The sequence below is a fragment of the Bradysia coprophila genome, assembly GCF_014529535.1.
Source record: "Bradysia coprophila strain Holo2 chromosome IV unlocalized genomic scaffold, BU_Bcop_v1 contig_144, whole genome shotgun sequence".
In the NCBI taxonomy this organism is placed as follows: domain Eukaryota; kingdom Metazoa; phylum Arthropoda; class Insecta; order Diptera; family Sciaridae; genus Bradysia; species Bradysia coprophila.
In genome coordinates, this window is record NW_023503373.1 from 2,257,021 (window position 1) to 2,270,112 (window position 13,092).

At 35.6% G+C, this 13,092-nt stretch overlaps 1 protein-coding gene across 1 annotated transcript; it reads left to right on the forward strand.

Annotated features, from left to right (window-relative positions):
* The first annotated feature begins 8,091 nt into the window (after positions 1-8,091).
* On the forward strand, positions 8,092-12,361 carry LOC119071146. The gene is made up of 9 exons (XM_037175874.1): positions 8,092-8,344; positions 8,421-9,430; positions 9,486-9,647; positions 10,231-10,791; positions 10,873-11,020; positions 11,080-11,163; positions 11,239-11,495; positions 11,558-11,995; positions 12,057-12,361. The coding sequence occupies exons 1-9, from the start codon at positions 8,224-8,226 to the stop codon at positions 12,207-12,209; spliced, it is 2,934 nt and encodes a 977-aa protein (XP_037031769.1). The 5' UTR covers positions 8,092-8,223; the 3' UTR covers positions 12,210-12,361.
* The last annotated feature ends 731 nt before the right edge of the window (positions 12,362-13,092 follow it).

Genomic DNA, 13,092 nt, shown 5'->3' on the forward strand with positions numbered 1-13,092 from the left:
CATGTCAGAGGGTACCGAAAACAGTTTTTCGGCAATAACTCAAGAAAAAAATATTTTAAATTGTTGTAATGTTGTACGATTGTCGGCCTTGAAAAGACCTACAGGTAGAGTATACGCACCGCTTGGTGCTAGTTGACCCACTAGAGTTATGACTAGAAATATAGTGAATGTTCGGTGAGTCCGCCTTCTCTGCAGCTTCGATGTACCACGGAACTGAGTATGGGGTGTTGTAGCTGGCCTCACCCACTATCGTTGCACATATAAATGAATCCAGTACTTTTGGGCTGCAAGCCTACAGAAGTCTTGAAAAAAAAGTTGGTGTCAAAATGTAGATTTTTTCCTTCTGTCTGATGGCCCAACTGCCAGAACAGCGTCTGGAACAGTTCTACGTGAGTAATTTTGTATCGTCTACTATTCCCTTACCGTATACGCTTCACTTTGACTCGAATATAGGTCGTTACAACATATCCAGTGTTAGTAATTCTTGTGAAAAATTATTAAATTTTTCTCAGAGGATTTTAGTCAAATAAAGTGTTAGCGTATAGCAAATGACCTCAGGAGTCCGGAACAGTAATTAGTTTTTCAATTCGACCAATATTTGCTACGCGACAGGAGTTTGGAAAAACGATACGATCAAGTGGGAGCAAACGGTTTTGCAAACTCCTGTCACGTAGCAAATATTGGTCCAATTGAAAAACTAATTACTGTTCCGTAGTCCTGAGGTCATTTGCTATACGCTAACACTTTATTTGACTAAAATCCTCGGAGAAAACTTTAATGATTTGTCTCTTGATATTACTAATAGTGGATCTGATATATTCGCGACATAGCGAAGCGTTTTTCTATTGATAAGGTGAATGAATAGTAGACAATAAAAAATGATTGCCGTAGTACCGTTCCAGACGCTGTTCTGGCAGTTGGTCCCTCAGACAGAAGGAAAAAATCTACATTTTGGCACCAACTTTTTTTTCAAGACTTCTGTAGGCTTGCAGCCCAAAAGTACTGGGTTCATTTATATGTGCAACGATAGTGGGTGAGGCCAGCTACAACACCCCATACTCAGTTCCGTGGTACATCGAAGCTGCAGAGAAGGCGGACTCTCCGAACATTCACTATATTTCTAGTCATAACTCTAGTGGATCAACTAGCACCAAGCGGTGCGTATACTCCACCTGTAGGTCTTTTCAAGGCCGACAATTGTACAACATTACAACCATTTAAAATAATTTTTTCTTGAGTTATTGCCGAAAAACTGTTTTCGGTACCATCTGGCATGTCTTCACTTTTGAGCGTTTTTCACAGAAAACAAATTTTTTTAAGAAAAAGTGAAAAACACGTGTTTCCTAGAATTGAAAGACGAATCCAACGAGCTATCATTCATTAAAATCGGAGACCGCTTGTTTCCCAATCACCTGAAGATTTGGCGATATCACTCTTAATATGAAAAGCCTGCAATCCTGAGAATGTTTTTAAAACATTTTTGAGATGTTCATTCACCACATTTTTTTTTATATTTCTTGCTGAGCTTGCAAGTATGAAAAGTTCTTATCGTTTTCTTCCTAAATTCGATTACCTGTTTCTTGGCACTTAATTAAATCAGTTAGTAAATATAGCAAACAAAATATTTAAGTGTTCAGCATTTTCAAAGATATATATAACTGCTCTACACAAACGTGAAACCAATAAAATGAATCAATAAAATTATATCAATGAAATGTTAATGTTAAAGTAATGTTAACTTAAAAAAAAATGTGGCTGTTAGAAGTTAGTGTAAAATAAATGTGAATTGTAATTGAATTGTTATACAGTTTGTAGGGCGTGTAATTAACTAAGCAATTTGAAAAATTGAAGAATAACAAAAAAAAAATACAACAGGACGTATTTAAATATGCCAAAACGTATTGTATAAGTGCACGTTAATAGGTTTAAAATCGGTGTAACAGACAGAACTTATATTAGACAATGTTGTTTCTTTTCTAGAGTATAAGTACTTACAAAAAATAGACGACAGTGAGAAATGTGTGGACAGCGTTAACACGTATCTGAAAGCAAATAATTTATAGAGATGTTTCAAGAAATATATATTTTTTAACGATGAACATTACATTTTCCTACATATACCAAAAAGAAAAGAAAAACTATTTTTGTGAAACCAAAAACCAAAATATATTTTTCTATAGACCAAAAATAAAACAAAAAGTTTACGGACAAAATCTGATTGAGATACAAAACATGAGCAAAAGTATAATTAATTCTGACGCGACCTACAAAATATAAAAATATTTTGGATTGGTGGATAGACAAGCTGTAATTTGCAAGAAATACTGATCTGCAATTTTTCTTACATCATTCGAGCTACCTTCTGCTCTAAAACAGAAAGTGGTATAGAAAACGTATTTTGAACAATTACAGAGTGCATGTATGAAAAAGAGAATCTATTGATCAGAAAATAAAGTGAAAATAGATAAAATTCAAATTATTTGAATCCAGGAGAACCGTCAAAGTCAATAAAACTTAATAGAACTGGAGCCCACGACACTTTGAGTCCTTCATAAGGCCACGGCTAGAAAACAAAGCCATTTTGCTACATTACACAATACGAAAAACATTTGTTCTACATTTGTTTAGAAGGGCCCTAACGAGGGTAAGCCTAGTGTGTAAATTTTAAAATTAAATTTTTATTAAAAGGCCTGTCGTGCCAGACAAATTGAAATTACCAAATTTTGATTTGTCTGGCTCGACAGGCCTTTCAATAAAAATTTAATTTTAAAATTTCATTCGTCATTTGGCACCATTACCTTCATTTTGACACCAATTTGGATTTTCTACGATGTGAGATGGCCGAGATACACACTAGGTCTACCATCGTTAGGGCGCAATCTAAAAGTCGTAGAACAAATGTTTTTCGTATTGTGTAGTGTAGCAAAATAGCATAGGTTTGAAGCCGTGGCCTTATGAGGGACTCAAGGTCTCGTGGGCTCCAGGTCTATAAACAGAAATTCAGCTTCAGCTTTTATATCAATTTGTTATCTCAGTCTGTTTAAACGGTTTACTCCAATGCGAGCACGTGTGACTATTACCATCCTTTGTTGCATGTAAATGCATTTTTTTGCATGAATACAGTAAAACAGCTGAAGCAAATTTGGACATATTTTTTGTTGACTTCAACTGTAATAATCACCTTGCTTCAATGTGTTTGAGTAGAACTACTTTTGAAAATACCAGGATATTGAACAGGAATCTATTAAAGATTTCGGTGCTCAATGAGGTCTGACAATCCATTTTATGCGTCTGCCACGTGACTTGACCATTTGTGGCTACTATTCCGAAGAAGAAAGAGTGTTCCGGCTGTAAAGAACTATTCTAATTCCCAGAAAATCCCATTTTCTCTTACGACCGCTACAACTGATCATATTATAGATTCTTCAAATTACATTTTATATTCTAAGGTTGTCTATTTCCACAGCCCTGCTACTAGCATGAACACTGAATTGACAAATGTCAAATTTGGAGGCTTTAGTGATACTGTGATTTCATCAGCCTTCGAATATTTTCTATGTTCATGCTAGAAGCAGCACTGTGCTATTTCACATTTTCATTTAATTAAAATAAAAAACTATTTATTCAACTTCTTATAAAAGTTTGCGAGATTTGTTTAACATTTTTGTAAAACAACGTCTGCAGCTTCACTGAAACAAAAAAGAAGTTTTACAGAAATGTGCACAAAAGTGACTGTCATGTAAGTAATAAAATACGTGGAACAGTGGAACTTAAAATCAGTGTTCAATAAAATAGTACTTGATGCTTCGAAAGTTTTTATTTGAGACAGGTACCGTGACTTGGAGTGAATAGAACTAGCGGGATAACATGTCAAACTTTAAAAAAAATTAATTTCGAACTTGAAGTATTTGTAATATTTAGTGAGCACTTGATTGTTGATGGAGTGCGCTCCTAACATCCATACGTTTTCAATTCGTTTCAGTAAAACTTCCTTTTTGTTTATGAACGGTGTGCTACATCATTGTTTATATACTGAAGCTCAATTAAATTAATTAATTAAATTTTGTATGTCATTTGTATACCAAGCAGATGTGTTTTACTGTTTTAGTAAATTTTAATGATCGTCTTAAATTTGCTCATTAGTATTTTTTATATATTTAAGTGATTCATTGAACACTCAAAAAGACTAGACTATTGTATACAAACCAAACAAATTACACGAGTACCTTTTTTATCCAAATTTTAGAAAATTTTGTTGCGAAAATTAAAAATGGTTGTTATCACGTTTTATCAACTGAAATGTGTGAGTTGACTGTGCAAAGTGTCACTAAATGTGACATTGAACGTCAAAACGATAGTTAAACAAACGATAAGCTGTAGCTTTCGTCGTTTTATACGTGGCAAAACAAATGAAGTAAAATATTTAGTTCCAATCTGTTGATCAAATCTAGCTGTAACCACTGGTATTAACCAGTCTTATATTATTTGTTGTCAGTTAAAGGTTAAAACTGCTTCCAAACTCACGATGCTCAACTCACACATTTTTTTACAAAGAAATCAGATTTACTGTATCACAACTAAAGTTTCTATCGTTTAATTCGACTTATTGCACGTATCAGTGGTATTACCTTATCAATGATGTTGATGTGAAATGATTTCACGAAAAGTTGAAACTTTACTTGGAGTCACTTAAAAATGAAAAATAAATTTATTGAAACAGTAAGTTAGAATGTGAGAATTATGAAAACCAATTACTCAGTGTTTCTACATGTGTTTTAATGAACAAAAACCAAACCATAATTGATTTAGAGTAAAATATATTTTTATAAATGTTTGAAATGCAGTGTATGGAATTTATTGATATTAAATATTTTATTGAAATAATTTTTGTGATGCTTACTCACCCTTTAAAGATTGCCCAGTAGTATCTTATGTTAGCGGAGTCCGTATTTCGAGATTCAGGAAAATATCCCAATACAATAAAACACGTATTTATTGATCAGTAAACTTCCACAGAATAAATAAGAAATTTAGTAACAAGAAAGCGGTTGTTTTTGTTTTAGACAAATTAAATAAATTTCATTGAATAGTCGATTGCCAACACTTCCCCTCAATTGTAATTTCTTTCAATTTGATAAACGACCAGAATTTTGAATAATTTTCTTTGACTTCATAGAATTCCAAGTAATCGATGTTGCCCACATATGGTTTAGAACGGTTTTAGCGCCCAAACATTATCTACTTCGTAATTTTCAATGATTGCATTCATTCGGTTCTGTGTTGGCTTATAACAATCTCTTGAAAAATGGCCATCGATTCCACAATTGTAGCGTTTTGGTCGGGAAATTTTCATTACGCAATCTTCCTTCGTTTGATTCGACTTATTTCCGTTGATTTTACGCAGATAATCATCTCGTAATTTTTCAATTACAAATTCTTTTGTCAATTCTTTCTCTGGTCGACCTTCCAATGCAGTAATTAAACTATCGCAGTTATCCGGCAAGCTGCTTAAGATAACTGATAACCGCAACGATGATGTGCTCTTTAAATTTCTCACCAAGACTAACGAGTCGTTCGAACAATTCCAACATTTCACTAATATGAACGTCAACATTTCCATTTTCACTCATCCTCGCACTAAACAATTTTCTCATCACAACTATTTTATTCGTCATTGTCGTTTTTTCGTGATAGTTTTTCAAAATGTCCCACGATTCTCTCGCTGACTTTGAATTTCGAATGTGTCCAAGCTGATTGTCGTCTACCAATAGACCAATCGTTGCCCTCGCTTTATCGTCCTTTTCAGTCCAAGCTTCAGTAACTGGATCTGGTGCATTTTCCTTTATCACTTTCCACAATCCATCTCTTATTAGCAGAAGCTCTACTTTGAATTTCCATGTAGGATAATTCATTGAATTCAATTTCGCAACGGTAATCTTCGTGGATTCCATGATTCTCGTAAATCTTTTTCGTTTTGATTTCTTTGTTTTTTTTTTCCTTTTTCGGTCAAATGCTCTTATTCGTTACCCTGGATCTCCTGCTGGGCCCATAACCTGTTAGCGGAGTCCGTATTTCGAGATTCAGGAAAATATCCCAATACAATCAGGCCCGTAGCTACTTACGGGCAAAGTTGGGCATTGCCCACCCTGTAATCTCCAATGCCCACCCTGAGATTTTCTGCGCCCTTGCGGAAAAGTTCATAAATCCAGATGTATTGAAGAGTAGTTGAAATATTAAATATTTTTGAAGTTTTATATTTGAAAAAATTGCCTGCGGCGTTCATAATTCTATAGAACATGTATCGAAATCGAACATTTAGAATTGTGTTAGTTATCTTATGTAAGCATAAGTTAAATTGTGTTAAGACAAGGTATTTTTGAATGATGGAAAACATTGTTCTAAAGAAAAAATTGTTCTACGGTATGCCCATAAAATGCACCGATTTTTTTACAAGTTCGCTTAAACATCAAAACGGACAGCCGCTCACTACAAATTACGAAACAGCGGAACCATACTCTTGGTTTTACGCTTTATCGCGACTATGGCCTCAATCAACTTTTGAGCGGATGACAAAAAGGGGTGTAGTGTTGTTATGACAAAATGAATTTTATTAAAAAAATCTACACATTTTTGAGGCATGCCATAGAACAAGTTTTTTTTTACTGAGAATGTCGTTTGGCGTCAGAAATATCGAAATGCTCATGTCTAATTGCCTCTGTGAATTGTGTAGAACCAAATAAGTTTACATAATTATTGACTAGTCTTAACCTGTCACATACGGCTATTCAACTATTATAGATAACGATGACAAAAATAATGACAAGCTATGGGTAATAGGGTCCGTTATATAGTAAAATGCATATTAAAAAAGATTTGAAATCAATTGATTAAAAAATACTTTGATCGATGGAAGTAATAGACCAGGTAATAATAATGGTCATATGCTTGCCGTCTGTAACAGGTTTTAACAACAATAGCTCGTCTACGTTCTAAAAAAATTTCTCTCGCAATTTTTTTTTTTCTAAAATTAACTCCTCGAGTTCATTATACTTTTCAATATAGCATCTTGTATTCTCCATGCTCCATGAACTTTGCTCTTGGAATACATGAAACAAATGTCATCAACTTATTCAAAACATTTCAAAAAGTGTTTTGCCCTTCGTCAATTCTGGAATTCTTTTATGTCATAAAGACAAAGTTTACAGATGTTCACAATCTACATGCAAACAGAGGAACTTTCGGTTACATACCTAGTCTTGTCGGGGAATAAAACACTCATTTACTATCTGCACTAATATTTTGAAAAAACTGTTTGGGCAATGCCCACCCTGGAATTTGCCTCTAGCTACGGGCCTGAATACAATAAAACACGTATTTATTGATTAGTAGACTTCCACAGAATAAATAAGAAAATTAGTAACAAGAAAGCGGTTGCTTTTGTTTTAGACAAATTAAATAAATTTCATTGAATAGTTTGGCAACATCTTACGATTCCTGTAAAATCGGCTGAGTCACATTGTTCAGTCATTGGCATGATTGAAGCACAAGTTACTTAATAATATTCTAATTTAAGACTAGGAACAATATTCTAGTTTCTTCAATCAATTAATCAATTATGCTGACGGGCTGGGCCAGCGAACTTCAAACAAAAGCACTCATGCTTGAAGGCTGCCCTATGCTTGGCTGGCCCTATATTTCAATAGACTATGTACTGAAAGAACTGGAATGTAAAATATAAAAGTTGAAACATCTCTGTTCGCCCACAATTGAGTTATAGTCGCTGACTTCTTCATACTAAAAAAATTGATTCTTTAGTTTATTATTTAAGTCTTCTGAAGATTGTGTTGGTCTAGGGTGTCATTTACGGCCGACGGTTACGCCGATCAAAGAAAAACGACCCGGCGCACACCTCTAAGTTTTACCAAGGTCCAACGGAATGTGAGAAATCTTCAAAGTTTAATTTCATTTGCAACTATCTACTTTGATTGGTTTCATTTATACACAAAATAAGTTTGATTTTAGTTTAAATGTTCATGTTTAAATTTATTGCGCAACCGCTCTTTCAAACTCGATTCTCACATTAGTCAACTCACACCTGAAGCAAATTTCAGATCATTTAGTGTCAACAGTGTCAACATATCGGCAAAGTGATACTGTTATCTGTATTTGCGAATATATCAACAAAAGATTTTTATTTTCTGTTCCACCTCATATAATCAAAAAATGAGTGATTCGGACGATGATTGGTTCAACAAGGACTTGAGTGAATTTTCAATCGATGAAAAGCGTGACGACACTGAGTCACAGTCAAATCCTATTGTTGTACATACAACAAATGATAACGGTTGGTTATTTGCATTACGATAGTTATGAAATCTATGAAACGAATTCAACTTCAATTTTCCATTTTCATTGAAAAGCTGTCCATTACGGCAACAGGACTCACCAAATAATGACGAGCACTCAACCAATGTCCACCTCAAAATTACGTCTTATTACGGAACAAACGCCGGTCGTAGCTTTTTTGGAAATTCTGCAACCTGATTCCGGATTTTTTCAGTGTTTAAAACGCAAATCCAACTCACTCGCAACGATATTATTATTGGCAAAGGCAATTTGTAACGGCTGTCGAGTTCCATTCGACGAGAGTGTAAAATGTTTATGCGATTTTTTGGTTGACGAACAGAACTTCTGGAATCAATGCATCAAATATTTAACCGAAAGCACATATCTACCAACGAAAGCTCGGTCACAAAACGACGCAACGATAAGTGACGGAATGGAGATTTGGAACGATGTAATCTCATTATGTCGTACGATTGTGAACCATGAAATTCGTGTACGCAAAACGTTCCTGAAGCAAGTCATTCAATTGATCGAAAATAACAAAAACGATCTGCTGTTACTCGATCAACATATGATCGAATTAAATACGTTTTTGCATTACGAACAACCGCGAAGTTCACGGAACTTGCTTCCGTCGCTTGAGGAAATTAAAAGCGGAAATCTATCAGAAAGAAATGTCACATTTTTTAATGGAAAATACAAAGACATTTCGCAGTACAAGGATATTCATTTAGCACTTCTGCGCGTAGACTTTTTACTACCGATAAGATGCACAGTCGAGAAAATCATTTCAAAAGAAGACACCAAAGATCCTTGTGTCTATCGTCATGTGGAAATATTGATCACACAAAAGGAATACAGAACTATCAGCCGAAACGAAGTGAAGAAAACTGTTTGCATCGTTGCTGATCTAGAATTGAAACGACGGAAGACAATAACTGGCCCATCCTACTACTCTGTTAAGGATTACAATCAACACTTTACACCCGGCTCCTTGCTTTTCTTCACAACGTCTGACGAATTCAATGATTTGATCATAGCGAAAGTTCAAAGTCGCAACTCAGCACTGCTGAAACGAGGCTATGTAAGTTTATCGTCTATCGGTTTATTGGATGTTTTTGTATTGATTGTTCTTTTAGATCGACATCGTGATCGTTAAGACGTATAATATTGAGAGTGTATTCGAACAAAGTTTCATTATGTACGAGAGACACCCATACTTTTACCGAGAAATTTATGAGGTTCTGAAGAATTTCACTGAAAATACGTTTCCGCTGCGAGAAAATTTGATTGGCGTTGATGTAAGTACATTGGTTGAGTGTCTTAGCTCACTCACATTTAAAAATATATTTTTTTTTAACTACCTGCCCCATGCGAAAGTTGAACATTACATAACAATTGGCTTCACAAAGTGATCGATGAAGTGTGAAATATTTTCGGTTCATTCTTCGTGAAGTTTTGGTGGAAATTCATCTTTCGCATTTGGTAGGCAGTAAAACCGATACATTGGATGCTCTTGCTGCAACTTAATTCATAAAGAATTTTGTGATATTCGCAAACTCCCTCGTGTATTTTTGAGAGCAGCTTGCTCTGGTAACTGTTTTTCGACAAGTGTGGTTGCATACCTTACTCTCGTCACGGATTTACAAACTTGTCGGAAATGCAGTTACCGAAGCTTGTTGCTCAAAAACACACTTAGGAGTTCTCTTTTATCACTTTCAAAGCATCAAGCGTAACTTGTTGATGTCTCGTCCGGTTTTTCTTATAATTTACTTGTGGTCGGCCACACTTAGTATCGTAAATCTCGCCCACACTGAGTATCATAAATCTCCATTTTCCGTCACACCATTTAAAGTACCATACGAACCTGATTCACAATTTCAGACGAACATTGGCTATCCTTCGTATGTCCCAGATCAACAAAAAGTGATTTACAAATACCGCAAGCATAAAGTTGATATTAAAAATCCAACGTCATGGTCATCATCGGAAGCTGCAGCGACTACCTTCAATTTAGACGCGAGTCAACTGAACGCATTACAACGTGCGCTCACTCAAAAACTATGCGCCATTTCAACATCAAATCACGATGAAAGTGTTGTAATTGCTTCCGAGATCATTGCGATGCTCTTTCACAACACCGACCGTCGAATCCTAATTGTGTGTCATTCCGGAAAAGCATTGACGAAAATTTTGGCAGACGTTGAGATGTACACCGACAACATAGCTCGAATAGCGAGTCATAACATAAACGATGAATTGGACCATTTCAATCTGAATCAAATTCAATCGAATCGTCCAGGCGTAGGCATTTGGAAATTGATTAATGCTTATCGATACACACTTCATAGCGGCTACCGCGATGCAGTGAACGAATTTACAGAACTGCAATTGAAACAGGCCGAAATGCAAGACAATTTTATGGACAAATATCTGAGGATTCAGGTCAGGAAAATGATTTATCATCAGTTTTCGATCGTTCAATCAACAGCCGATAGTAAAACGTTTAAATTTTGATTTACACAGACGCAACTGGAATCATTCTCCAAGCGGTTGGATGAAATGCGACAAATTGCGGACTTTGAATCCATCAAATCGAAACGCATTATCGGAATCACAGGCTATGGCGCTTCGAAGTTTCAGGCTTTAATTCAACTTCTTCAATCTCCCATAGGTATTTGTTATCTCATAGAAAGCTTCTCACAGCCCTTGATGAATGATTTTGTGCTACAGTGATAATTGAAGGGGCTCACAACATCTTAGAGGCCCATACTATTGCCACATTAACAACAAATTTGGAACATTTAATTTTAATCGGTTCGTCTCCATAAATCATCATGTTTTTCGTTTGCAACTGTTTGACCGGTTTTTTGTTCAATAACTTCTTTATAGGGCAGAAACGGATGTCGAATTTCGGGCGTCATACGAGTACATTTGCTTTGAGTAAAATTTATAACGTAAATTTTTCGTTATTTGAACGCCTGTTAATCGGATCGGGTCAATCGACCCAATCTACCAAGAAAGTAACTAGCCGAGGAGGTCCATCGATTTTGGATATTCTCTACACGCGAAAAAAATCGGAGAGGCCAGTTTTGATGGGCATAGAAAAATTTGTCTTTGTACTTGAACACAGAAAAGGAATATCAAATGTAAGCTTACAAATGGCGAGAATTATTGTGCTTATTTATTGAACTATTAACACTCATTCCAGCCCATCGAATTCGAATCGCATTTTATTCTGGCTCTCTGCAACTATTTCCTCAAACAAGGCTATGATCACAGTGACATCGTTATGGTGGCCATGAATTGTCACCAGATGCAGCGAATCATAGATGACCGCAAGATCTACGAAGATCGTGTCGACGAATTCACGAATTTATGCAAAGTTCGCGTTGATTTCGTTATGAATTTCAAGGAGAAAAATAACGGAATCGTCCTATTGTCAACGACACAGACCAAAGACGATAATTCATCGAAACTGTCTCAAGAAATCCAAAATCTTTTTTCTAAAGCAAAACTGGGCGTCTTTGCTATTGGATCGTTACCCACCGATAAACATTTGAAAAAAATTGGAAAAGCCATTGTGGCAGAAGCTGCAATCAATGTCGAAATGGAATTATTTTGTCAAACTCATGGCAATGTCACAACGGTAGGTCGTCAGATCGAAATTACGATGTAGTTTATCTCATTTCGTCAATTCGACTTTCTAGGTCAAAGAGGCAACGGACATCGATAAATTACAATTTGGAGGTTGTGAGACAATTTGTAATCAACCACTACCTTGTGGGCATCTGTGCAAAAATATCTGTCACACAGGGAAGTATTTGCATCAAGAGTGTCTATGCAGTGGAAGCTTCCAGTAATTTACAGATTGAAGAATAAAACTTCCAGAATAAGTTGAGAACAAAAAGAAATTTTGAATAATACAATGAAATATGTGCCGAAGTTACTGTGTCTTCACTAAAGTTTGAACTGAACCTCGAACTGAATCGGCAAAAAAAAGAGAAGTTAAGTTTTAATTTTCTTTATTGAAAGGTAAGTGAAATTCCTTCAAAAAAGCAAAAAGAGACCTGATATCAAGCCATGATACCTATGGGACTGCTATTGGTGTAATTGTCCAAAGGACATTACATTTCAGTTTTGGTTTAAAAGGTACGAGGGTCACCGGCTGTATCGATCTGGCTCTAATGTTGATGGAATGAATTGTCTTACTTACTAAGTAAGGCTTAGTCTACTGCATAGTCTACAAAGCTAATTTTTAGAACAGAAGCTACCTTGAAGTGTCTCCTTGAAAAACGTCGTCCGAAAACCAATTTCTTTAAAGCTAATTATGTTCAGCTTAATTCTGAATTGTCTAAGATCGACTGGATGAGCGAGTTGGGTGATCGTGACGTAAGTGGCGCTGTAAGTAGATTTAATGAAATTCTTGACCCGTTCATTGCGTCGATTCCGAAGACTGTGGCCACTTCGAGGGACTATTCGATTTATTACACACATGAACTGATTTTGCTTATTAAGAGAAAGGAGAGCGTTAAGTGTAAATTGAAGAACAATGCATGTGTGGATAAAAGAGAGGAGCTTCAGGCGGAGTTTTCCCGATTGCGAAAACAAGTTAAAGAAAAGATTAAGAAATGTTTCAGTAATTACGTGGATGATTGTGAGGTCAAGTTGAAGTCGAATACTAAGTGCTTTTTTGCATTCACCAAATCCCTCAGAAAGACTAACTCATTTCCCAGCAGTATGAAG

What these genes read in the sequence shown, in the direction of transcription:
- LOC119071146 (XM_037175874.1), top strand. Translation starts at nt 8,224, where the DNA reads ATGAGTGATTCGGACGATGATTGGTTCAACAAGGACTTGAGTGAATTT. An exon ending in CACTGCTGAAACGAGGCTAT is followed by an intron (nt 9,431 to 9,485) that starts GTAAGTTTATCG and finishes TTGTTCTTTTAG; the next exon opens with ATCGACATCGTGATCGTTAA. An exon ending in AAAATTTGATTGGCGTTGAT is followed by an intron (nt 9,648 to 10,230) that starts GTAAGTACATTG and finishes TCACAATTTCAG; the next exon opens with ACGAACATTGGCTATCCTTC.